Genomic DNA, 26,398 nt, shown 5'->3' on the forward strand with positions numbered 1-26,398 from the left:
TATCAATATTGATTTTAATAGTGATTTTGGTATTGAACATTCAGACATATACATTTCTTTGCCTTTTAGGTTTTGTATACAAAGACATGACAATGATCGGTACCAATAATCATAATAAATCATCTACTATGGCCAAAACAGACGTAGCGCGTGGAAGGAACAGGTTCCTTTCCCCTCCATCAGGTACCCCGGCTGGCCAGGGGAGGTAGTTTAGATACCAGGATTACTGCATGTTTTTTGTGAGGGTACCTACCCCAGGGGACACGGGGAGAACATGCAAACTCCACACAGAAGGGCCATTTCGCCACCCCCGCCTCGGGTAGAGAACACGCCCCCAGCGCCCACAGCGTCCCCAGCAGGAAGCGAACACAGGACCTTCTAGCTGTGAGGCGACAGCACTACCGACTGTGCCACCATGCCCCAGCTTTTTCTAAGATGGCTACTTTATTTAAGATTTAACTCAACTTGCTCTAAATCAATAATGCAACAGCGAGATTCCACTAAGTGGATTTTCTCCTTAGCAGTCATGTCTGGAGAAATGACAAGCAGATGCCTTTCTCTGTGTATTGAGTTGGTATTAAAGCAGTGAATTATGCAGCTACAGCATAAAGCAATATGTGTGGTCAGCAGTTGGCAGTTAATTTCTCCTCTCACCTAAGGAAAGAACACTTACAAAACCATTAGTTATACAAAAGGTTTATTCACAGTCTGAGAATGAATAGAGGCTGCTGGCTACAGTCTGGGGAAAATAGATGTGAAAGGAGACATTAATAACTTTACAAATGTGTATGATTTTTTTCCCCTTTCAATGATAATGGCAAGTTTAGTTGTATAATACGCTTGACATTTACAGTAACGTAAATCCTTTTTCATAAGCTGTCAAAAACATTTCTTTTTTTAACTCTCATGAATGTCCGCAGGACAGCAGTGGTGTGCCCTATTATTGATGTCATAAGCGACGAGACGTTTGAATACATGGCAGGCTCTGACATGACCTATGGCGGATTCAACTGGAAGCTGAATTTCCGCTGGTACCCCGTTCCCCAGAGGGAGATGGATCGACGCAAGGGGGACAGAACACTTCCTGTCAGGTACACTTAAGGAAATGTGCCATCCTATGAAGCCATTTCCAAAGCGTTTTCCAGAGGTCTTTGTGACTGACCTGACTGTGGCATAATACCCAATACACCAATCAAGTGAGATACACTCGGACGTCAGAAAAACGATTTAAAGTCCAAATCGATGTCAGCTCTCAGTTAATCATCTCAGCTGAGATATAGGTTGATTATAATGGTGGGAGGCTGCAACACAGACATGGCTAGTTTACACATGATCTATACATGGTTGTGCATCTTGTTTTGCACTAAAAATAGCTGATCTACAAGCTCTACAATGTCTCGCAGCTCGACGTGTGCCAAGCTTGTAGATTGGCTATTTCCGATGCACGACACCGGCGAGCAACTTTGTCTAAAAATCTTGATGAATTGAATACCCAGGACCACAATTGAAACAAGGTCTTTTTGTGTTATCCTTTTAACAATCACTGTAACATCGTACCACTGTACTGTTTAGAAACTACACAAAAATAAAATAAATCAGGCATTAGATTCATGCTCAAATTCCTCTGATGACCATGAAACTTCCATTTTCACCTGCAGATAGAAATTGATGTGTTTCCTCTAAATAATATTTAGAGTATACCCATCCAGTCTACAGTAGCAGCAAGCCAGTGACATAGATGGCACCATTTTCGTCACCGCTAAACCCCTTATCCCTAAACTTCTTTGCCTTTTTTTACTATTTTGAAAAACATTTTTGAATAGTTCAACTAGCCAATCTACATTGACACGTTGTGAGCTTGTAGACTGGCCATTTTAACTATTCAAAAAATGTTTTGCAAAATAGTAAAAAAAAGGCAAAGAAGTTTAGGGATAAGGGTTTTAGCGGTGACGAAAATGGAGCCCAGAGTCTATATCATCTTATATCTTACAAATATCTGGGGGTGATGATAGATGCCACCTTATCATGGTCCTCTCATATTGACTATATTTGTAGGATGTAGGATTTGAGGATACAGCAACGTATCTCCTTACTCCTTGTAACACTAGTCCATTGGAACCAACAATACACTCCTTAAAATACACCACTATGCGCAGAAAAAATAAAGTGTGGTTGCCAATGGCCTAGTATTTGACGCATACAGAGTAGACTCTGCAGACTGACAGCGAGTCATAGGTTCCATGACCCAAATAATAAAGCAATAAAACAAGTGTAGGCTGAAAATATAATTAATTAAAAAACATAATGGCATTGTTTCAAAGCATCCAACATACTTTAAGGTTTATTACATCCTGAATGGGTGCTCCTCGGGAGTACAGTAAACTGATTTCTATAATCATTATGAGGAAATATGATACTGTATCGCAAAAGGCATTTGTGAAGCCAGTCTTTTAACGTGCTTTGTCTGTTCTGCAGGACCCCTACAATGGCTGGCGGTTTGTTCTCAATAGACAGGACATATTTTGAAGAAATCGGAACCTATGATCCCGGGATGGATATCTGGGGTGGCGAGAACTTGGAGATGTCTTTCCGAGTAAGTGACAGACATGGAGAGACATTTCCACCTTGCTATGGCAGTGTCTTGTCTAGCATCCTCATACGAAATGTGTTTCTGAGCCATGCAAATGGTACTACCCCATATTGTCCTCAATCCCATTAACCCATTTTGACCTGAGATCAGATTCTAAAAATGTCTTCTAAATCCTGACAGTTTTCTGAAAAAGCTATGTTTCTATGTCAGTCGTTCTTCGATTTTTCAAAAATAGCAGACCTACAAGCTCGTAGCGCGCCACTCGGTGGTGCGCTATGAGCTTGTAGATCTGCTATTTTTTAATAGCTAAAGCACAACATAATTCTAACACCAAAAGGGGTTCCCGCCCAAAATCTATTTTGGACATGCCAGTATAGATGAAGAGGTGAAAGAGTTTTCTGAAAAGTTTAAAATATATAAAAAATAAAATAATTCGTGCAAGCTGGGCTAATTTTTGCTATTCGTTCTATGTAGTATGTAGTGAGATTCAAGGGGAATAGCACTCATTTTCAACATTGAACTATGTCATTAATATACCTTAGAGTTGTGTGGAAATAATTAAATCACACCCGTGTGAAGTGAGGGGCGCTCTTATCATCGTACATCATCATGCATCATCTCACACTGGCCAATCAGAATGACTGTTGCCACAAATTTACGTCATATTTGGCGGACATTTGACCTCATTTCTCCTTTCATTGTCGATGGCAAATATGAAACGTGTGGGGACAAGATGACGTAAATTTTCCCTTCATGGTCAATGGCATTTAATGTATCTGTTGCGGACATTTTGTGGGGAAAAAAGCTGTGGAACAAACATCACACCCGTGTGAAGTGAGGGGCGCTCTTATCATCGTACATCATCATACATCATCTCATTCTGGCCAATCAGAATTTACGTCCTCACCTTCGTCTTCAATGTTTGTGTTACACAATGTTTGTGTTTACACAAACACTCAAAATGATCCTTTCATTGTCAATGGCATTTCATGTTTGTGTTTGTTTGTGTTAAGACAAAAAAATGTGGGTTACACACACCACAAGCTGGACATAGGATGGGCTATCTCACCTCAAAGAAAGTCCCCCCCTCCAGTTCTAGCGTAGAACTGGAGGTCTAGAACTTGGGATCATGTGATCAATGACATCACATCAGTGTACGCTGCAGGCCAAACAGTACACCAGTTCTAGGCTAAACAGAATGGGGGGGGGGGGGTAATTATATCCCACACAACAACTCAAATTTATATGAATGACTTAGTTCAATGTTTAAAATGAGTGGTATTCACCTTTAACCCATTTTGGGCGGGAACCCCTTTTGGTGTTTCAAGCATTCTGTTATACTTTAGCCATTGGAAAATAGCAGATCTACAAGCTCATAGCGCACCACCGAGTGGCGCGCTATGAACTTGTAGGTCTGCTATTTTTGAAAAATCATAAAAATGCGGCACAAATCTTTGAATAGGTATATATTCTTTCAGAGCGAACGTTTTTTTTATTTCGACGTCAGGCCTAAATGGGTTAAGTGGTTACTTTGTGTGTAGATCTGGCAGTGCGGCGGCTCATTGGAGATTGTCACATGCTCCCATGTGGGACATGTGTTCCGGAAGGCCACCCCATATAGTTTCCCCGGAGGAACGGGCCAAGTCATCAACAAGAACAATAGGCGTCTGGCAGAGGTCTGGATGGACGACTTCAAAGATTTCTTCTATATCATATCACCAGGTACACCGTTCGATCAAAATACACTTGCTAAATGTACATAATATCTTAGGGCAAATTTGTTGGGACAATGGTGCTGTCACACGCAGGAAGCCATTCAGTATGCATCACTGTTGATATGAACCCATCTTTTCCCACTACAATACTAGCCTCCTGTCCTGTGCTAGTTATTATGCAGCATTAGCTAACATGGTATGATAAGCAAAATCCTTGCTTCATTTAATTCATTACTCTTTTGAGTCCTTTGCACTGTATGCCTCTCGGTCATTAATGAATCCAACTTTCTTTTTTCGTCCTCTCCGTCTCACATTAGTATTCAGTGGTGGTTTCAACACCCCAGCCTCTATCTCTCGCTGTACAGCTACACTTTCATTCCCCTACTTGATCTTTTATTTATGGAAAACACAGTACAAGAGTATGTTTCTAAAGTTGAGCTCCATAAAAAATGGGTTGGTTTCGTATCACATTTTCACTGAGAAAACAGAGCTCGGTCAGAAACTAAATCATAACACAGTGTCAGAGGTGAGTGGCCCTCCAACCAGCTGGCTCAATGCCATTGCCATTTTTACAGTGGCAGGCCTCAGACATAGTATACAGTAAAACGTTTTTTTTTACTACGTTTTTGGAAGGTAGAACCTGTAGAAGCCCTGCTTCTAGAAGCACACTACTTCATCAATTTAAAAATGAATGGGACAATAATTTACAAAATAATAATAATAATAATAATAATAATAGGCCTAATTGAAAGAAGACTTTAAAGTAGCGATGAACGCATGAAGAATTTATGACAATGTTCTAAGCCTAAGAAGGTAATAAAATCAAGTATATGATGTAATCAATGGCGTAGTAATTCCCCTGCAGCCAGCAGGCGGGAAATAGCAACATCTTCTAATCTAGGCCATTATCAGCTTCAAATCCAGCAGAGCTTCCTTATAAACGCCTGATATAAATCTAACCAAATTAATTAACCCATACAAATGTGTTCGCTCTCAAAGCTACAATCTGTACATTTCATGTCCTACCCGTAATTCGAACCTGGCTCCCATGTGGGAGTTCAAATTCATACAGCTCTTCCAATACGTAATCCCCGCTTGGCCATTGGGCTCATGAGCTCACTCAGGCAGTATTGTCCTACCCGACACCATTTTCTACTCTCAATGAAAGAGGAGGGATAGTGCTAGTTACAGTATATGTTGTATTATCAATTAACATACTCATTGGATACCATACAGATTGATTAAAATATAATTGTATTCATTAAAACAATTGAATGAATAAAGCTTTAAATGAACACTCATGATTTTACACTGCCTCTGGCTACATGTGGAAGGTGCCTGGCCACCACTCACTGCCTCTGGCTACATGTGGAAGGTGCCCTGGCCACCTACGATATAAGGGATCGTTCATGATCTTACGGTATGACAATGACCTCTTCCTTTGACCACTAAAGTCTTCCTCGGAGTGGCAGCCAGGTGGGATTCTCTGTGGGCGGTGCCGACTCCCGAGGCAGTGATAGATGAGGCTTTCTGTGGACCATGGCCCGACATCGACAACCCCGATCCTCCAGGATATTAGGAGGAATGATATGGGCCGTGCTGATGCTCAGCCTGGTCCCCATATTGGCACAGAGGAATACTGTACAGCGTGGCTATCAGGCAGAGCACAGTAGTATTGGCATCCAGTGACGCCATTTAAAAAGTGTATCTCCCTCCCAGTCCCTATTCTGCACTGGTGATTTCACGATCAAACAGGCCATTCGTCATCTGCAACATATGAGCCTCAGACCCTACTGAGAGAACGCAAAGTGGGGTTGAGGAAGCGAGAGAGAGGGAGAGATTTTCTGCTTACGCCTAATCTGATAACGTTCAATGCCTAATAATTCCCCGGATGAAAGCACTGGAAGTTGTTGAGATAACAGCAGGCGTTCTTTGCATTGTCTCGGGTCTGTGGTTGATGACTGTGCTGCTGTAAGTCTCGTTCATAGTTCGGCTGAAACTGCTCTTTCATCGTCAATCATCACAATGTGCTCTTTTGTGATAAATTACCCCCTGGATCTAACTACATGCATTCTATGATTCCTCCAGAGACACTGTGGAGAAGCCATCTGCCTGGTGTGTTAGAGAGTGTCTCTACCCAGTTGCTGACAAATCCCTTTTCGATGAATTACACCTTGTGTTGATACGTCATGGATTTTTGCCTAAAGTAAATTACATTATGATACACAACTATGATAGCCTTATTTATTTATTTTTAATATTTTTTATCCCACGAAATTTGCAACCCATTTTTCCACCCAGTGTCAATTATATGATAGCCTTTTATTCATTTGAAATACTGACCCTCTCCTTTAGCAATACCTCATCTACAGTATGTATCTAATGTATGCTATGTTTATCACCTAACTCACAAACATGTCATTTGTAAACACCCAAATAGTTTTCAGGGAAAGAACAGTAGGGCGCTTCACGAGATCTGATGATGCAGAAGGTCCCTCTTGTGGTCAGCTTTGGCAGTGCAAAAAATTAGGACCGGACTAGACAATCTTAATTCTAAACAATGTCCTTTGTCTAAACACTAAATAAATATGGCAAATCCTGTCTCCTGGCAGTTGCACGCTATCATTTAAAGTTTAAAGGCATGAGCAGAGAGAAGTGAACGGTGGGGTGGTTGTTTATACCGCTGACTGGCCTCTGGTTTGCAGCGCACCAAATGAGCTTCAGTTCATATGCTAAATGTTTTATAAATCAATCGGATTATCACACGATAGCATCAGCTATCGTGTGACTGACTGCAACATGACGAAAACAGTTGCACTGAGCCATCTCATTAAACCCAGCTGGCTGCGATGAATAACCTAATCATTAGGCCTAATCAACGTCATATAGTCACCAACCGATCCATATAATTCTGTAGTGTATGATGACCACGTAATGTTACAGTCCACTGCAGGCTACAGGCTATTTGATTAACAAAATGATTAGTATTATAACCGCCGTCCGTCACTCGGTGCGGCGGCGCTCCTCGTTATATGTGCCCGATTTAAAGGACCACTTCACCACTTTTCAACTTCTCTTCCTATAATTGGTCCTAACTAATGTTCATGATAAAATACCATCATTTTTTTCTACTCAGTCTGTGTCTCATAGGAAGGCTGTGGGCAGTTCAGAAACCCGTCCACCAGTGACATCATCGATGGTGAATCCAAGCTAATAGAAACGGCAGGCTTTCTTTTCCTGAAAAGTTGCAATGCAAAAGTTGAAGCCATCGTTCTCACAATAATAAAAATCTAAATATATTTTAAAACAAATCTTGTTTAAAAACAAATCTGCCTAATGATGATGTCACTGGTGGACGGGTGTCCGAACTGCCCAAAGCCCTCCTATGAGACACAGACTGAGTAGGAAAAAATGGTGGTGTTTTATCATGAACATTAGTGAGGACCAATTATATGAAGAGATGTTGAAAAGTGGTGAAGTGGTCCTTTAAAATAACAGATCTCTAAGCTGTCGAGACACGCCATGAGCGGGTGCGTGGATGGTTTGTAAACTTTGTAGGCTATGTTTGTTCTTTTGGACACCGAACGGGGACGATACTTGGGTCTTGGACATAGCTGCTTCACTTCAGAGGACACTAAGGGGAGCTACTCACGACCACTGGAAATGGAATCCATTAGAATGATATGGAAATGGTACATTAACAGTCTAACGTGAGCTACATAAATCCTTTATTTCGGCGATAAGTCCATTGAACTCTCACACAGACACACACTGAACCACGGCGCGCGCCGCTGCGCTGGCCATGCATTAAAGTGGCGTTCTTTTTTTGTCGGGCTTTATCGGGATTCGGGCCTAACATTATGGTAATTTTTAGGGTCGGGCCGAGCTTCGGGCTGACCCAGTTAGGGCCGGGCCTTAATTTTTGGGCCCGTTGAGAACTTTACTATACTGTACTGTACTGTTCTTCGTAGTACTGTACTTGCATGGCAACACATTGTAAACTTGTAGATCTGATAATATTTGTACTGTACGTGTGTTAGGCTTAACAGTGACACTTGGTGGTGAACAAAAGGTACTTCTGTGCTCAGACATACATACATACATACATACATACATACATACATACATACATACATACATACATACATACATACATACATACATACATACATACATACATACATACATATACATACATAACCAAACACATTCTCAGAAGTTGAAGCAGTTTTAGAGGACCCACTTTTAGGCCAGTGCAACAGAGCATGCTTTTGCCTTTTTTTTAAACCTTACCCATTTTAACCAAATACATACATACATACATACATACATACATACATACATACATACATACATACATACATACATACATACATACATACATACATACATACATACATACATACACACACAGCATACACACACACACACACACACACACACACACACACACACATACATACATACATAAATAGCTGCGTGTAGGAGCGGTTTCGGTCATTCAAGGTTTCCACCCGACATCAACGATTTGCACACTTTCGGACTTAAGATTTGGCTGTGTGTTGTGTTGTAGGAGTGGTGCGGGTGGACTATGGAGATGTGTCTTCTCGCAAAGCCCTGCGCGAAGCCTTGAGATGCAGGCCATTCTCCTGGTATCTGGAGAACATCTACCCAGACTCGCAGATCCCAAGGAGATACTACTCTCTTGGCGAGGTATGAACTCTTCTTGTACTCTGATCCCCAACAACACAGCAGCCACTTCACAGGCAGAGCCTGGCTTTCCTAGTCTAGAGCTGTGTTTTCCGGAGGCAGTATCACAGTGTTAGCGTGTGTGTGTGTGTGTGTGTGTGTGTGTGTGTGTGTGTGTGTGTGTGTGTGTGTGTGTGTGTGTGTGTGTGTGTGTGTATCAACATGAGACAAATCTAAAATAAACCACTAAATCAATCAGTCTTATACTCGTATACGTTGTTCTACGGTGTCACACAAAAATAACAAAAATAGACTAGTATCTACAAGCTCACAACGTGTTGCATCGTGAATGTGTTGTAAGCTTGTAGATCTGCTCTATATTGCAGTTGCAGTACCCTAGATTTGCTTCAAACCCCATCTTTAAAAACAATTTATTTTATTACAGTACATACGGAGTGCAGGTGATATTACATCTGCGAGCAGAGTGTGGGGGGGGGAAGCAATTGCTGACACACAGCTTACTAATAGAAAAATGTGTCTACTGTGTGTGTGTGTGTGTGTGCATGCGTGCGTGCGTGCACACCTATGATAAATGGAGGCCATCTAAAAGTAATGTGAGTGGCAGTAAAGGAGTTGATGGTCAGATGAGGGTGAAATCCTCAAACTTTAATAGTGCTGAGACTCCAGGATTCCTCAGCTGCTGCAGTACGAAGCTGTCTCACTCCGTTTCTCTGAGCCACTGCGGCATTCCGCTCAGCTCCCGTCGTCCTCGTACGGATTCCCTCCCTCCATAACATATGGACCTCTTTTAAGCAGGAGCAGTTAGGTTTTATATTACCCAATTATGAATGCCACCGTCCTTGCATCATAGGAATAATAAGCCTCTTATGCAACACACTGTATAAAGGCGGCTCGATATTAGAGCTAGCGCAATGTGCTAGTTTATTAGATGGCACAGTGAATTATAAAGTCGTAAAGCACATTTTTATGGCGGCGGTGGTGGAGAACTGTGTCATTTATCATTTATCCTTTTCATCTGTAAATGTGCCATGATTATGAGTAATATTAGTGCCACTTCCTGCAGCAATATAATTAATGAGTTTAGATTACACCTTTCACTGAATGGTAAATATGTGTGAATATGTAATTAGACTTGACATCTGTGCCAAAATGATTGTGGAAACAAACAAAAGGAACAGCAAGAAACGCGCGCTTTAGATTATTGTTTCCTGGATTGTTTGCTGTCATCATGTATATTCGAAAAGTTCATTTTTATGAGGAACATATACTGTGAATAACAGTGCTTGTTTACTACCCGTAGATCAGGAATGTAGAGACCAATCAGTGTGTGGACAACATGGGAAGAAAAGAGAATGAGAAAGTGGGCTTCTTCAACTGCCATGGCATGGGGGGAAACCAGGTGAGGAGCTGAATGTCATGGCATGGGGGGAAACCAGGTGAGGAGCTGAATGAATGGCATGGCTCAATGAATGGCCCATGGCATGGGGGGAAACCAGGTGAGGAGCTGAATGAATGGCCCATGGCATGGGGGGAAACCAGGTGAGGAGCTGAATGAATGGCCCATGGCATGGGGGGAAACCAGGTGAGGAGCTGAATGAATGGCCCATGGCATGGGGGGGAAACCAGGTGAGGAGCTGAATGAATGGCCCATGGCATGGGGGGAAACCAGGTGAGGCGCTGAATGAATGGCCCATGGCATGGGGGGAAACCAGGTGAGGAGCTCGCAATACCTGCATTGTGACATTTTTCCACAATAGCAGCAATACATGAAAACTAAACTAAAACTAAACTTAATGCATATTATGCAAACCAACCCTTTACAATTGTCTTATGGTGTCCCTAAAAAGGAAGCTAGTAAGCGTTCTCCTTTCTGTACTACCTGTGAAAAGCCTAGTTTTTGTTTTCAGTGGTCATATTCAATCAAGAGCCCGCCTACTGTATCCATTAATGTTGCACACACATACAGTATGCACACACACACACACACACAAACACACACACACACACACACACACACACACACACACACACACACACACACACACACACACACACACACACACAGAGACCATTTCCGTATCCGCTCTTCACTGGATATGCAGAATGCCTTTTCAAAAATTAAAACTAAACTAATCTCGCAAACCTTTAAAAATGAATCAAAACTAAACCAAAATTGAAAACAATTCATGAAGACTCTTCAGCTAAGATTGACCATTAACCATTTATTGCAAAGCTATTGCATTTAGTATGACGGTGTGGCTCTGCTCATGATATCTGCTCGTGATATCCCATATTATCTGTGCACGAGACACATCTCTGATATCATATCACATTTGATATCTCAGATTATCTGTGCACCGAGTCACAGCTCAACACAACAATAACAAACCGCAGAGCAGAGCATAAGATTACATCAACAACATAACTTCCAATGCCTTCCATATACCACATAGATATTGTACATATCACATGATCATAATACAATCCATAAAACACATTATAATCACAGAATCACCCATTACAAAACTAAATGCCACAGGGAGGAGGCCGGGGAGGTGGAGGGAATTTGAACAACCACAGAGTCAGCTTGGCATGTAGACTGAACACAGAGTAGTGACTGCTTAAAAGGACCATCTGATTGAATGTCGGCGAGTGAGTGAGTTAGCTGGCAGTGAATGAGAGTGAAGGGAGTTGATGTGGAGAGAGACAGCTGATTTAAAGGAGCGGAATGAATTACTGATAGAGAATGAAGGGGTGGGGGGGGGGTCTTATATAATACACTTTCTGACTGACTTCTGTGTCTCAATGAACAATCGCTGCACTGGATAAAGTCAAAACAAACTAAAAATAAAAAAGAATGAAAGATTCAAAATGCTAACCTTGGTTCCCCAGGTGTTCTCGTATACGGCAGATAAGGAGATCAGAACAGATGACCTGTGTCTGGATGTGTCGCGTCTCAACGGCCCTGTGGTCATGCTCAAGTGTCATCACATGAAGGGCAATCAGATGTTTGAATATGATACCGAGGTAAGATCTACATAACAGGCAGTGGTGGACAGTAACAAAGTACATTTACTTGAGTACTATAACTAAGAAAATAATAAGAATAGATTTTTGTCTATATTTGTTATAATCTGTACTTTACTTAAGTATTTGTATTTTTTGGTTACTACAGTATGCCTTTCACTAGCTCTGGTCCATAGCCCTAATGCCCTTTGCTGCCGTTGTATTAAGGCTCTGCCACTCTTTGCTTCTAGCCCTCGCATGAAATGCAGACCAGCCTCTCGTCTGTAGCAGAAATATAAAAAACATTTTACCTACTCACCAATACAAAGGCGGTTTGTGTAATTAGAAAGCCTACTTTCCTTAGTGGACGCACTCTAAGCCCCCCACCACATGTATAAAATGCACTTTTTGGCCAGAAAGGGATTGTTTTTCCACTGAAAAAAAAAATAGTTTTAGCTACTCCACTGCGCCCTCTACCGATATTGCCAAGAGAAAATCTCAGACAAGATTTTCCTTCCCGGAGAAAAAAACGGCCTTTGTATTGGTGAGTAGGTAAAACGTTTTTTTTATATTTCGCTACAGACAAGAGGCTGGTCTGCATTGATGCGAGCGTAGGAAGAGAACAGTTCCATAGCTCTAAGCTATAGACCAGAGATAGCCTTTCACTACACTACATTTCAAAGACAAATATTGTACTTTTGACTCCACTACGTTTCTAGGAACGGGAGAATTTTGTTATGAAATACACAATTTCAAATCCTATATTTAAATTGCCTAATGGTTGAGTGAACCACCCTGTTGAGGCCCCCAGGGGGCCCCCGTCAAAAGCACATTATATTATGCATATAGTGCCCGCCAAAGCAATTGGTGCCCGTTAGTCAAATGATAATGATATGGAGATCAACATCCACTGATGTCACACACAACATAAACCATTCAACATGAACTGGTGTCAGACACAACAGAAATCGTGTCAAATGCACATACCTGTACATAGAGGTTTTCAGCCTGCACTCACATCAGACACAACAGTGGATCGGTGGTGAGACATAGGTGTGAGGGCCATGTAGCAGTCCAAACTCTAGATGAGAAGGCTGCGTAGCGTGGGTTCCCGAGGCTACCTACAGTCCGATATTTTGGCTAAAAGGTAGGAGGACAAGGTAGCAGGACAATGTATCAGACATGAACCCTCTGAAATTATAGGTAGGCTTCAGAGATTGTGATTTCACTGACATATTACTGACTGGACTTTTTTATAGTACTCGAAAGAGACTGCAGACTCAGAAATACATATTCCACAGTCCCATAACAGCAAAGTGGAACATGCATTTCTTCTAGCCAACAGATGGTGCTGTGCCCCAGTATTTGCCAATTACTTCAGAGATAGCACTTGAGCTGCATATTGCACCCAGCTCTAGTTATAATATGCCATATGTTGCCCATTGTTTCCCCTTATATAGCATGTTGGCAACTGGGAATATGATTTTATGGTAAGCTGTCCAAGAGTTTGCCTTTGAGTGTCGTCCTTTTGTTTTCAGTAGCCTTCAGAATCTGTAGAGATATCCTACAACAGTATTTACATTGCCATTGTGGTCTGTAGAGACTTGTGACGTGTAAATGGACATTATAGCAGATAATTTAAATCCAGGTTCACAGTATATAGCACCACGGCAGAGACAAGCACACAGGTGTCTGTAGCAAATGATGCTACTGTATCTATATAGGCCTACTGTATAAAATATGTACAATAATACATATGTACACTGTAGGTACAGACTGTTATGTATAGAAACCAGAGTCAGAGTCGCAATCTGCTGCACATAAATAAACATTTGCTCGACCAACCCAATCACCAGAGGATAACTAACATTCTATGTTTCGGCAAATAACGGATAGCCTATGTTGAACGTCGACGTTTGTGAATCAAGAATTCAATTTATAAAAATCACACCCGTGTGAAGTGAGGGGCGCTATTATCATCGTACATCATCAATAGACACTATGCCTATTTGCTCAGACACTATGACATAAAATTCTCCATTCATTGTCAATGGGAATTTAATGTTTGTGTAGGACAAAAATGCCGAATTGCTTGTCCACATATGACGTACATTTTCCATTTATTGTCAATGGGAATTTAATGTTTGTGTAAGACGAAAATCTACACTAATAGCTGAATATAGGAGGGGCTAGCGACCCTCATAAATGCGGACATTGTGGACTCAACGCGGTCCATGTAGAAACTATAACTAACCCTAGGTGTAGTCTCATTTACTTTAATTGTCAAGTACTATGTGTAGTTTCAAAATAGATAAGAACTGATTTCCACCGATTTCAGAAACTCGGACAGTACTGCTGAGTCGACAGCACGGCCATCACAGTACTGGGCGCAGGCACTCGCTCGGCTGGTACCTCGCTTGGCTGGTACCTCGCTTGGGTGTACTACCTGGCAGGGCTCAACTCAACTTTAACTGTATTGTCGATTACAATACCAATCACAGAGTAAAAGGCACATGAAATTCATTCAAATCAACAGCTACATATGTCAGCGATATTTCAGTGCCAAGAGAGTGAATGAGCTTTTAACACATGGAGCACTTAAGTGTTATGTCAGATTTTCACATGTCCTCCTCACTATATAGAAGGATTGGATTAAAGCAGCACTATAGCTTTCCTCTTCTACCCCGGATTTGAACCCGGTTTCCTACTCCTGGTTTCAAGTGCTGCCATTTTTCAGGCGATAAATTGAATCATGAACACAAGGTCAAAATTCATATCAGATCCTGTGTCTAGGTGAGACATGAAATCTACTGTAAATGACAAAATAGAAGAGCATGGAGACTAAATACAACCACCCCATACGTATAAGTTATATTGTATTAAAATACTTACCCTACATACCATACAGATTAGACAAAACACAAAAGAATGACATTGTATTCCTTAAGAATCGCCCGTGTGAAGTGAGGGGCGCTCTTATCATCATACGTCATCAATCATACATCATCTCATTCTGGCCAATCACAATTTACAAGCTTTACAAGCTGGCCATAGGACAGGCCCCTCAAAAAAGTGACATAGTGAGGCTTCAACTATATTGGTAAAGTTGCCTTTTAAGGAAGAGATGATGATGACATAAGAAAACTCACATTTCACAATATATCCTGGGTTATTTCTCATAATAAAGGTATGTTATTTACTCTCTCACTGGTAGGATACAGTTTTAGAATAAGATGGTATGTCACCTATCAATGATAGAGATGTGTCCTCACCTGCTGACAAGTGCCGTACAGTAGACGAGGATAAGAGAATAATCTGGGGGCCTTTCCATCAAGCCCTGTACAAACCCTGGAGAGAGCCCAAGTCATTAAGCTTTGTTCTCTGGGTACATCCTTAATATAAAATAACTGAATAATTCATGAACGAAGAAGGCTTGTCCCTGTCATAAACAGCATTGGGGCTTTTCAACACTGTCAATGGACATGGTTATTCTTAGCTGCAGTGTGACAGACAAGAACAGATATCCCTGAACCCTTGGTGGCTACAATCCCATTAACATTTCATCTGGTCATCAGTTTCGGCTTCACAGAAATACCTGACTTTTCCATATTCCTGCTGTTCTGATCTGCCATCGTGACAGACGGACAGACAGGCCGCCCTTTTTTCCGCCTACTCAGCTATGGCTTGAGCCAGCGATGAGCTGTGCTCCTTGTGTTCTATCTCACCAGCCAAAATAATATACCAAAACACCACTACAATGTATGGCGGCTGTCAGATCATTTCTCTAGAGTCAGACACTGACATAGACAAATTTAGGTTCAACTCATGTTCTCTGTGTGAATTTTCAGCAAGGCTTGAGACTTGGCCCATAATCTGATTATTATGCTTTGGTTTTGCATACAGTTACAGTACACATGCTTGTTACGTTCTGTAATTCAGCATATGAACCCTAATGTCCCTATTCTGGTAATGTCATAATAGACAAACATTTAGCAAAAATAGTCAAACATTCTGCAAAAACAGAGACAGACAGATACAAGCTCACAACGCATCACAAATGCGGCATACCTCTCGTCCAAAAGGTCCTGGGACATATTAGGCTACAGAGTAACAGATTACTTTGCTACATTAGGAGCCATCAGTCAAATCCTAACCCAATAATCCCATATTATTGAAGGTTAAATACACACACACACACACACACACACACACACACACACACACACACACACACACACACACACACACACACACACACACACACACACACACACACACACACACACACAGTCCGAAACTATTACATTTCACAGGCAAGAAAATATGTCACAAAATGAAGAATCATTATTCTTGGTCAGGCTGGGCTTTAGTAGAGATGACCTGTCAGATCTCACCCGTCTTCCCAATCTCCTCCCGGGCCACTGCCATCATGGCCAAATGCAGGAGCACACATTCCTCCACATCACCACCCAGTCCTGTCTGACCATCAGCCGCCTGGAGGATGGCACCTATGGCCCCACCGTGGCGACCTGTAACAACAGCCCCAAGCAGACCTGGATCCTCCGCAACCACACCCGGCCGGAGGTGTTTAAACGCCCTCTACTACAAGACTGATTTTTGTAGCCCACCCTCCGGGTCTGGGCCAGTGGGGGTCTATGCCGGGGGTCTCTAATAGGAGCAGGTCAGTGGAACTACAGTAGATCGTAGTGTAGTCTGGGGTCTCAGTTTAACTCCTGAACCCTTTGTAGTGGTCTAGGCTAGAGGTGTGTTTTACTGACATGTGTGGGCCGGAAATAGATATGCATTGTTCTTGCTGTGGACTTTAATAATAACAGAATGTTAGCTGCTTTCAACCCGGCTTCCCTATTTTGGGCATTGTAGACAAAGATATTTCATAAATAGTGAAAATAGCAGATCTACAATCTCACAACGAGCTTGTACGTTGGCTATTTTTTGTTATTCTCTGTACGACAAAGTATATAGAGTTCAAGTGGTTAATTGAACTCTTGAGTGTAAACATTGATCTGTAAGGGTTACACTCAAAGTAAAACAAAACCACATTTTACTTTGTAGTTAGTAGTTTCATTTACCTGTACAATATATACATGTGCTAAGATCATCATGACGTTGAGCTTCCAGGTACTTTCAGGTAGTAATGGCCTTATGGCCCAGAAAATTATTTGCATGCATATTGTCTAACTGTTAGACAATATGCATGCAACATACAGTACAGTAGTTTTCTGGGCCATTAGTAGCTATTACCAGTGACCTTTGGGAATGAATGAATAAAGAGAGGGAGACAGACACGTAAGGCAATGACAGACATCGCATCAGAATGCAGCTGTGTACAAGATGCTATCTGCAAGACCTTTAGCTAGCCTTCACACCAAATTAGATCTCATTTGACATTTATTTTCCAACATAAATATTTTATTTTGATAATTCACAGGCTGTCCCTTGGACTGCCAGTGCCAGCCCTTGGTGAACGGCGCCTGCAGGCGGAGGACATGTTTATTTTTAGCAGATTATCTATGCACCGGGCAGATTGAAATGGGACTGCCATTGTTTACAAGTTCTTTTGAAGTGATCCTCCATTGTGAGCATAGCTTTCATGGTCCTGTCCTCTCGGGAAGCGAGCGCTGCATTTGAACACTACTATGGCCACGGAGCAGCTGTGTACACTGTGCGTTGTGTCCCTATTGTCAGAGCAGTGAATTTCAATTATCACCCTCCTCTACCACTCTCACTCTACCTGTCTATTCATGTTTTTTTTTAAGGAAAGCTCTTTAGCGCTGCATTTTGGGCCATTAAATGATTAGGATTTATTTATTTATTTAAAAATCAAATTAAGATGACAAAGCTCTTGAGACAATCTCATTTTCAAGGTGGTCCTCGGGCACAAAACATGGACGTTAGCAAACATTTAAAGAAAGGTAATACAGGGGCACGATGGCACAGGCGGTAGTGCTGTCGCCTCACAACTAGAAGGTCCGGGGTTCGCTTCCCGCTGGGGATGCTGGGGGTGTGTTCCCTCCTCCGTGTCATCAGTGCCCATACCCGAGGTGGGGTTGGCGAAAGGGCCTTTCTGTGTGGAGTTTGCATGTTCTCCCTGTGTCCCCTAGGGTAGGTACCCTCACAAAAACATGCAGTAATCCTGGTCTCTAAAACTACCTCCCCCTGGCCAGCCGGGGCGCCTGATGGAGGGGAAAGGAACTGGTTGGAATAATGTGTTCCTTCCACGCGCTACGTCTGGCCAGGGAAATTCCCCCCTGTCAGGTGAAAAGAAGCAGCTTGGACTCATCATGCATAGAAGGAGGCATGAGGTCAGTCCGCTGCCCCCCCAGGTTGGCCGAGGAAGTGTAGCACCCAGGATTACATTAGATAATTGGCACTGGGTGAATAAACTGGGTTGCAAAAACTGGGATAAAAATTTAGGGAAAGAAAGGTAATACACCTTCCTTGTGACCTTATTATTATTCTCTTCCATTTAGAATGCCTAGTCATGCTTTTGCAGTTATTGTAGTGAAAATAATGCAAGAAATAGTATAATAATTAATCTCCTCTACACACAGACAGTAACATTGTAATGCAACTTATTATTTTGAATGCAACAAGAATTAAACCAAAAATTCAATTTTCCTTTCCTACATTTAAAATAAATATATTTCAAAAGTTTTTTTTTTAAATAAAACAATTCAAATAATTGTATACATTTTAAAACAGACAAACAAATCTAAGAAATACCATTAATTTAATTAAGAAGTAGTGAAGCGACGCGTTGTGTGCTTGTATATCTGCTATTTTCACTATTTTGGGTCCCGGGCAAACGTCTAGTCTCTCTTTTGGGTCTCCACCTGAAAAGTTTGGGAGGCACTCAAGGGGCCAGTGAGGCTATTCAACGTTGAAGCACTGGGCCCTAGTGGTAGGAGGAGGGACTACAGACGGACCCGTGGATTCATGACCAGGAAACCCCGTGCAGCTGGGCTTTAACATTGAGCGCTCGGTTGCACTTCCGCATTTGACCACCAAAATTTGGTGATCAAATGCGGAAGTAGACGTTCTGAGACGGTACTTCCGGCAGTCTTCCGGGTGCTTCAAAACGCCACTGAGCAACTTCCACTGACATGAATAGCTGGGGGGACGGAGCTTCGCACCAGTTCAGTCTCTATCCTTTTATATACTCTATGGAGGCAATGCCTTAAAGCACTGCGGCCTGCATCTCTGTGTCAGGCAAAGAGTGTTTTACTGTATCATGCCACTGTTTGGTCACCAGGCACTGTAAATTGGGTAAACGACTCCTGGGGCTGGTGTTCCGTGTCAAAGTTTGCTGTGGTGAAGTGACCTGCTGTTAGATGACCTGATTTGCTGCTAACTCTCAAAGTCCTTGTGACACACACAGCCAGGCTCAGACAGAGAATTGAGCTCCTGAGAGTGAGCGACCTAGGCAGCATTAAAGCTTAAATTATGCTTTGTCTCACGACCGCATCACTCTCCAAAAAATCTGTTACTTTTGGCGAGTACAAATTAGGCGTGTCAAATGTGTTGTTCTGTGTTCTGTGGCATGTCACCGTGACAATGTTAAGATTTTTTACTTTACTTGAGTATTTCCATTTTCAATACTTTAGTTTTTACTTCTACTCTCAGAGACTACATCTCAGAGGCAAATATTGTAAATTTTTCTCCACTACAATTATTTGAAAACCTTAGCCTCTAGTTACTTGCAGATTTAGATTATTATTACAAAACATTTTGTATTTTATTCAAAAATATTAAAATGTTGACATATTATTGCTTATAGCAGCTTTAAGTACTTCTTCCACCACTGATCTCCTGACATAAGATGTCTCAGTCCTGGAGAGTCCACCAGTGTAAGCACAAGTGCACATTAAACAGGGTTTCAGTAGCTGTCAGCAAGTCCAATGTGCTCCTTGGTGACAAAGGGGAGGGGGGAGGACTTTATTCCTCACGCAGGGCTGATGGTTAGAAACTGTCGTTTAATTAGCTGGTCTCAGCTGTGCACACACACACACACACGCACGCACGCACACACACACGCACGCATGCACACACGCACGTACGCACTCACGCACGCACACACACTTGCTCTTGCAACACTGGTTGGTTTTGCTGGGAGGCTGAGATGGGAGTTTTTACTGCCTCAGAGGAGCCATGAAATAATTATGAGCAAAAGACAAGGGCCCCACATTTCTAATATTTTCATTAAATATGGAATGGCTGTTCGTCCTCCCTCTGTTGTAGTCTCTCCCCTGTCAGTTATGCAACCAGAGAGGGTTGGATCCTTGAATGAGAGCAAAAAGGATATCTTCATTAGTGCATTACTGATCACGGCATGCATTTAGTTCTGATAAGGCTCACAGTATGTTAAATGAATCATTAATAAGTCTGCAATAACGTTGCCATTATGCTGGGATGTTTTATTATTATATATATATAGGACCATGAAAGCTATTACTTATTGATTGTATTTATTCCAAAAGTGCAAGAAGACTGAGGCTAATGGGGCATCAGGACAATACTTTGAATAAGACATTGTCAGTGATGAATGAATCACAGTTCTACATTTCATCCATAGGTCTGCCTCACTGTAATGGTTGGCAGGTGTTTTTAACAGTGCATGCCACATGCTCTCTGTGATGTCGCTTTGTTTGAACAAAGTGCCCTGTAAGTCAGGTGTGTGCAGACAATTGCACGAGTCTCTCCGATCCGAGTCCGAGTAGCAAGTCATTTGGTCCAAGTCTCAAGCAAGTCTCAAGTTTTTCTGTTGTGGGCAAGTCAAGTCAAGTCGAGTCTCAAGTTTTTACCCTCAAGTCCAAGTCGAGTTGCAAGTCGTCAAATCAATGACTCGAGTCGGACTCGACTCGAGTCATCGAGTCTCGAGTCCAATACTCTGCCGGACAGGCCGGTTACTTAAGTTGTCCGAGTCAGCTTGTCTCAAGTCGAGTCGAGTCTGGAGTCATTGTCTTCCAAGTCAAGTCGAGTCTCAAGTTTTTACCCTCAAGTCCAAGTCGAGTTGCAAGTCGTCAAATCAATGACTCGAGTCGGACTCGAGTCGAGTCATCGAGTCTCGAGTCCAATACTCTGGGTGTGTGTATGTGAGTGTGCACACGCAAGGGAGAGAGACCAAGTACGTATGTGTATCCACATCCAGAATGATCGTCAGATATTTGTATTACAAACTGGGTGAAGCTCAAGCTCAAATATTATGGTTTGAGCATCTCATTAGATTGGAAATCCTCTGTCAACAGTCAACTCACAATCAAGGTTTTTAATGAAGGCTTAAATCCACACTGTCTCACTGTAGGAATAAGAACAAGTGGTCTGTGTCTGTGTGAGAATGCAAATTATTATCCCTGATTACTCATTCACGTTTTTGGTAATGTTCCTTCCTTTATTTAGTTTGGTACTGAATGGCTGCTGTGTTTAATGACCAACAATCATCTCTCATATTGTGAGCAAATATATTAACCTCTTTAACACTTGAAACACTTCAGCAGCAGGTCCTTTTGAAGCGATAGGGGTATTTTCTTTTTCTTTTCATTTCATCTTTGTTCTCTTAAGAAAGCTTTTACAGCACTCATTAGCTCATTAGCATGGTGTCTGTATGGACTATAGCTCACGTTTAGTCTCAGTCAAGGGCACTGGTGACAAAATAACCAAGTTCTCAGTGATCATTACTGCTACTGAGGCTCCTGAAGCCACTGAACTACAAAATTGCAGAAGTACCGTATGTTAGCGCAAAGGAAATGGACATAAATGGTTAATTAAGGCCATTGAGTCTGACCCCCTCTCCCTCTTTCTCTCACTCTCTCGGTGTGTCATTGCCTGTGATGGTAGTCACTGAGATTCATATTATCTCACTGTAATTAAATTAAACTCATCGCTACAGGTGCATTTGCAGTTGGCGTTTTGTTGTTAGCACTGACGAGACGGAATGGAGAAGAAAGAAAAAGGAGGAAGAATGAGAGGGAATAGGATAGCCTACAAAATATGGGTCAAATGATGGGTTTGCACTCACATTATCGCAAATACACAGCCTGCACAGCAAAGATGTTGAGGATGAAATACCAGATCAGACATATTTAAAAGTAAAATCCTGGGGCAATGACAAACTATTTTTTCCAGTGTGTGTGTGTGTGTGTGTGTGTGTGAGAAAGAATGTGTACTGTACCTGTATATGTGTGCGGCTGTGCACTGTGTGTGTATGTACACTTGGCCGTGTCTGTGTGCAACTGTACGTGTGTTCAGTGTTGTTGTTTCTTGTCTTTGCAGCTACTGACCCTCCTGCACGTGAACAGTAACCAGTGTCTGGACATGCCCTCAGAGGAGGATAAGATGGTTCCCACATTGAGAGACTGCACAGGAAGCCGCTCGCAGCAGTGGCTGCTACGCAACATGACTCTGAATGTTTGAGGCCTAGTTCAGACCAGAGACAAAGACAAGACAAAGCCGTTTTAAGCCCAATTTATACTTTGTCATGTGACAATGTTGTGCACCAAAAATAGCCGATCTGCAAGGTGCGACGCTGTCTGAGCTTGTAGATCAGCTATTTTTGGCACGTGACAGTGTCGTAGCGACGGAGCATAAACTAAGCATTAGAACGTTGCAGAAACAAATCCCAGTGTGGTCTGAACTGCCCTTGAGGCCTTGCCTCACCAGTTGAATTGCCCTTGAGGCCTTGCCTCACCAGTCCGCCCCTTGCCTCCCTAGTCCCTACTCACTGGCTCGTTGCACCTCCACAGACATCCCATGCCTTCTGCTGTGACTGCCTGGCCCCAGGCTACTGTACTCACCCGGTATCTGGGCCATAGCCGCCTGTGTTCCTGTGCGTCCAGAGGACATTCCCTCAAGGCTCACCATGAGACGTAATATCCGCACAATAACGACTGTATACCTCTCATTCGGGTCCATATCACAGGCTATGCTGGATAAAGTGCCTGCCTCAACTTTCCAGACAAGGGAGAATGATTTTCGGGGCCTGCTGAGTAGTTGTGTACAGGATAGTCTGATATCGGAGGACTCACACTGTCTACCACACAGTACGTGTAGCTGTGAGCCAACTCTCAACAGATGCATCTACTTGCTGTGCAGGTCCTGTTCTACTTCTTTTTGTCCTTTTATGGCAGTTGGCATCCAGTATTGTTGCTTTATCACCACATGTGCAGGCCACTTCTGAATCCCAGGACTTAAACTGCAACGCATATCATATATAGATCATCACCTGGGTGTTTGTTACCGAAGTAAAACACAAATGTAATTATTTGTTCATCACATACCCATAGCCTTATTTAGTCACAAAGATGAGGAGAAAATAGCATGTCTGATTCATTGAGTACCTCAGTTCCGTAGCTCAGCGTGCGCCGTGTTGGCATTTTGTTTCCGATTGATTGGTCAGCCTCTGTCATATCAGCTCAAAGTGTTATTGGCTATCGGATATCACCAACATATCAACATCTCATCCAGGTCAAGTAGAGGCTGATTATGATCACAAAGCATCTATAACAGAGAGCGTCACCATTTGCATCTGTCCATACTGTAGGTGTTGACTGCACATGACCTGTGTTGTGCTCTGTATATATAGAGTACTGTACATTAGTCTTTAGGTATATTGTACAGACATTATTAACAGATGTTGGGATGAGTGATGTTGCTTTGAATGATGTGTAAAAATTTAAATAACAAAGCTGAATATGCCATCATCTGTACACAGTTCATGCAGGGAAAATTAACGCTGCTTTAATACCCCTGTTCTTTTTTTAAATAACAGCATAAGGAATCTTACAAGGTTCATGTTGTTGGAAAGGAGTATACTGTATGCAGCTTTGAAAATTCATGGCCACATTTCCTTGGAAGTGTCCCTTGAATCGATAGAATGCGAATGCCTTAAAGTACAAGATTATTGTAATTTGTTTGAGGAACTGAGAGAGGGAAAAGAGCATGGCTTGGAAGTACGATAGCTCTTTCTGATGTCTGCAGATAGGATTCAATTCTGAATGTAATTGCTTGCCCTACATGAACATGTGTTCTGAAATACTTTGTACTGCACTGTGGCGCTTTTTAATCCATATGGTGTCATCAAGTCCCTCTAAGAACTCTCATTGTTTGGATCCGGTCATATTTCAGTATTTAATATTGGGACCCATTTCTTTACAATATTAACGAGCATAAATTATGTCTAGGAACGGAATAGTTGCGTGTGCCTTTAGAATTTTGGTTGGTGTATTCGTTTATCAAGTTTTTAGATTATTTAATCATTCTTTCATTTAAAATGTTGAATGTTTAGCCCGTATTAATTAAAATTTAATTGCAATAGTATATTAGTATTTAATAGGTTGCGAGGATCATTAGTTCAGTGCTTCCCAACCTTTTCTGGATCAGGGCCGACTTGATAATCGGTGTTCACGGCCCACTAAGTCATCTTTTTGTTAATGTTATATTATCATTCAAATCTGTGTTTTGCCAAGTTATACTTTATGAGCGGCCACCTGCAATACCCTCACGGTCCACCAGTAGGCCCCGACTCATAGGTTGGGAAACACTGCAATAGTTTATGCCTGACCAAACATGCAATCCTACAGTACATTCCCAAGCAAATGTGACTATAGGTACTTAGATTGTCAAGTGGATTGCTGTCCTAGATCAGGCAGGAAACATTATTGTACATAATACTGTTAACATGTTTCTACCACCCTTGTTATTGTACATACAGAACCAATTATTTTTCTAAGACTCTGTAAAACTTGAATGCTCCTTCTCAGAAAAGGAAAATTGAATGGTAACGGATCATGACATGATGAGGTATTGTGTTATTTTATTATGAAATATAATCGTACAATTCCTGGGCTTTTTACACTGCAATGTGTTCGGAAAATCCAGAAAAAAAGAGTCCCAAGGAAGCCATTGACAGACCTACCTTATGGACCTTAAGACCAATTTACAGTATACTTCATCGTACGATGCTGTCGTGCTGCGAAAAATAGCCAATCTACAAGCTCACAACGCGTTGCATTACAACACGATCTGTGAGCATGTAGATCTGCTATTTATACAAATGGGACACAAATAAAGCATTAGGCAATTACACATGAAGGAACGTCAAATAGTGGAACACTATCAATGCTGCTTGAATACTGAATCCTTGCCGGCTGTCTGCTTGGCATTCAGACTGAAATCCAATCAACTCTTTCATAGTACGTATACGTACACATTTATTGTTTTCCATTATGTTTAAATGCATGCTACTATGATAGGAATGTAGTTTGTGTTTCAGTGTTCTGGTCGTCACGTGATATGTTATATGTTTGTATATTTCTGTTTTTCTTTTTGTAAAAAAAATAAAAAATAAAAAAAGGAACATAAGGGAAAATAAATAAAAATTAAAGAGAAAAAAGGAAAAAACTACCCGAGTCTTGAATTGAAATTCATTTGACTTCTGGGTTCACATCAACTAGTGAAGCTGTGAACAACACTATACAACACAATACCCCATGTATTGCATTACCCATCTTCTCTGGGTTGGAGGAGAGCTTTTAAAAGTGGTAATTTGCAACCTTGTTTCCTGGTGGCCATTACAGGAAAAAGCACAAACATTTGATGCCAAAACAAATGCATTATAATGAATGACCTTGCCCCTCTGTTCAGCAACAACTGTGTTTACCTGTTGAGATATAGCGATTATAAGGCTCGTTATTTTTCCACCATGTGAGCAAAAAATATATATTTGACAGGAAATAACAGATGTAATCTATGTGCCTGAATGGAACATGGTCAGTTTACAAGAGAGATTAAGGGTTGGAAATTGCATAGTTGAAGCTGGTACTAGATTACAAATATGAATAGCACAATTTATTGGCTTGATCAAGATTTTGTCACTATAATTCTGGGCAAATTGAGAAATAGGATACCCAAACACAGTGTTGTTATAATAATCAACAGTACCTCACTCCATGTTACACACATTTTTTCCCTAATTCCTCGCTTGGGAGGGAGGGATGTCCTTTCAAAAGTGCTGCATTGGTCATTACACGGGGTACCATGCCGTCCACCCAAAGGTTTTTCAGGAGCACACACACAAGCACATGCACTGATTAAAAACAACCTTACGTTCACACCTCAACATAGTTTACAAAGGTTGCCGAGTGCCGAGTGTCACACAGCGCTAATGGGTCACATGGGTCCATTGTGTGACCAGACACCTAGGGCTCCATTTTCGTCACCGCTAAACCCCTTACCCCTAAACTTCTGGTTTAGGTGGCGGCGGTGGCTCAGGGGTAGAGTTTCCGGATGGCAACCGCAAGGTCGCCAGTTCGAACCCGGGCTCCCCCAGAGTTAGTGTCGAAGTGTGAGCAAGACACTGAAC

The 26,398-nt window shown here is 41.9% G+C and overlaps 1 protein-coding gene across 1 annotated transcript in view; it reads left to right on the forward strand.

The window, feature by feature from the left end:
- galnt13 (polypeptide N-acetylgalactosaminyltransferase 13) overlaps nt 1-23,447 on the forward strand; it is a 33,704-nt gene extending 10,257 nt beyond the window's left edge. Inside the window, exons 5-11 of the mRNA XM_079518257.1 lie at nt 921-1,091; nt 2,476-2,593; nt 4,132-4,312; nt 8,879-9,018; nt 10,316-10,414; nt 11,908-12,042; nt 22,312-23,447. Of these exons, the coding sequence (XP_079374383.1) occupies nt 921-1,091; nt 2,476-2,593; nt 4,132-4,312; nt 8,879-9,018; nt 10,316-10,414; nt 11,908-12,042; nt 22,312-22,452 (985 nt within the window). The 3' untranslated portion in view covers nt 22,453-23,447. The remainder of the gene's footprint in view (nt 1-920; nt 1,092-2,475; nt 2,594-4,131; nt 4,313-8,878; nt 9,019-10,315; nt 10,415-11,907; nt 12,043-22,311) is intronic.
- The last annotated feature ends 2,951 nt before the right edge of the window (nt 23,448-26,398 follow it).

Source organism: Electrona antarctica (genome assembly GCF_951216825.1).
Source record: "Electrona antarctica genome assembly, chromosome: 13".
Classification (NCBI taxonomy): Eukaryota; Metazoa; Chordata; class Actinopteri; order Myctophiformes; family Myctophidae; genus Electrona; species Electrona antarctica.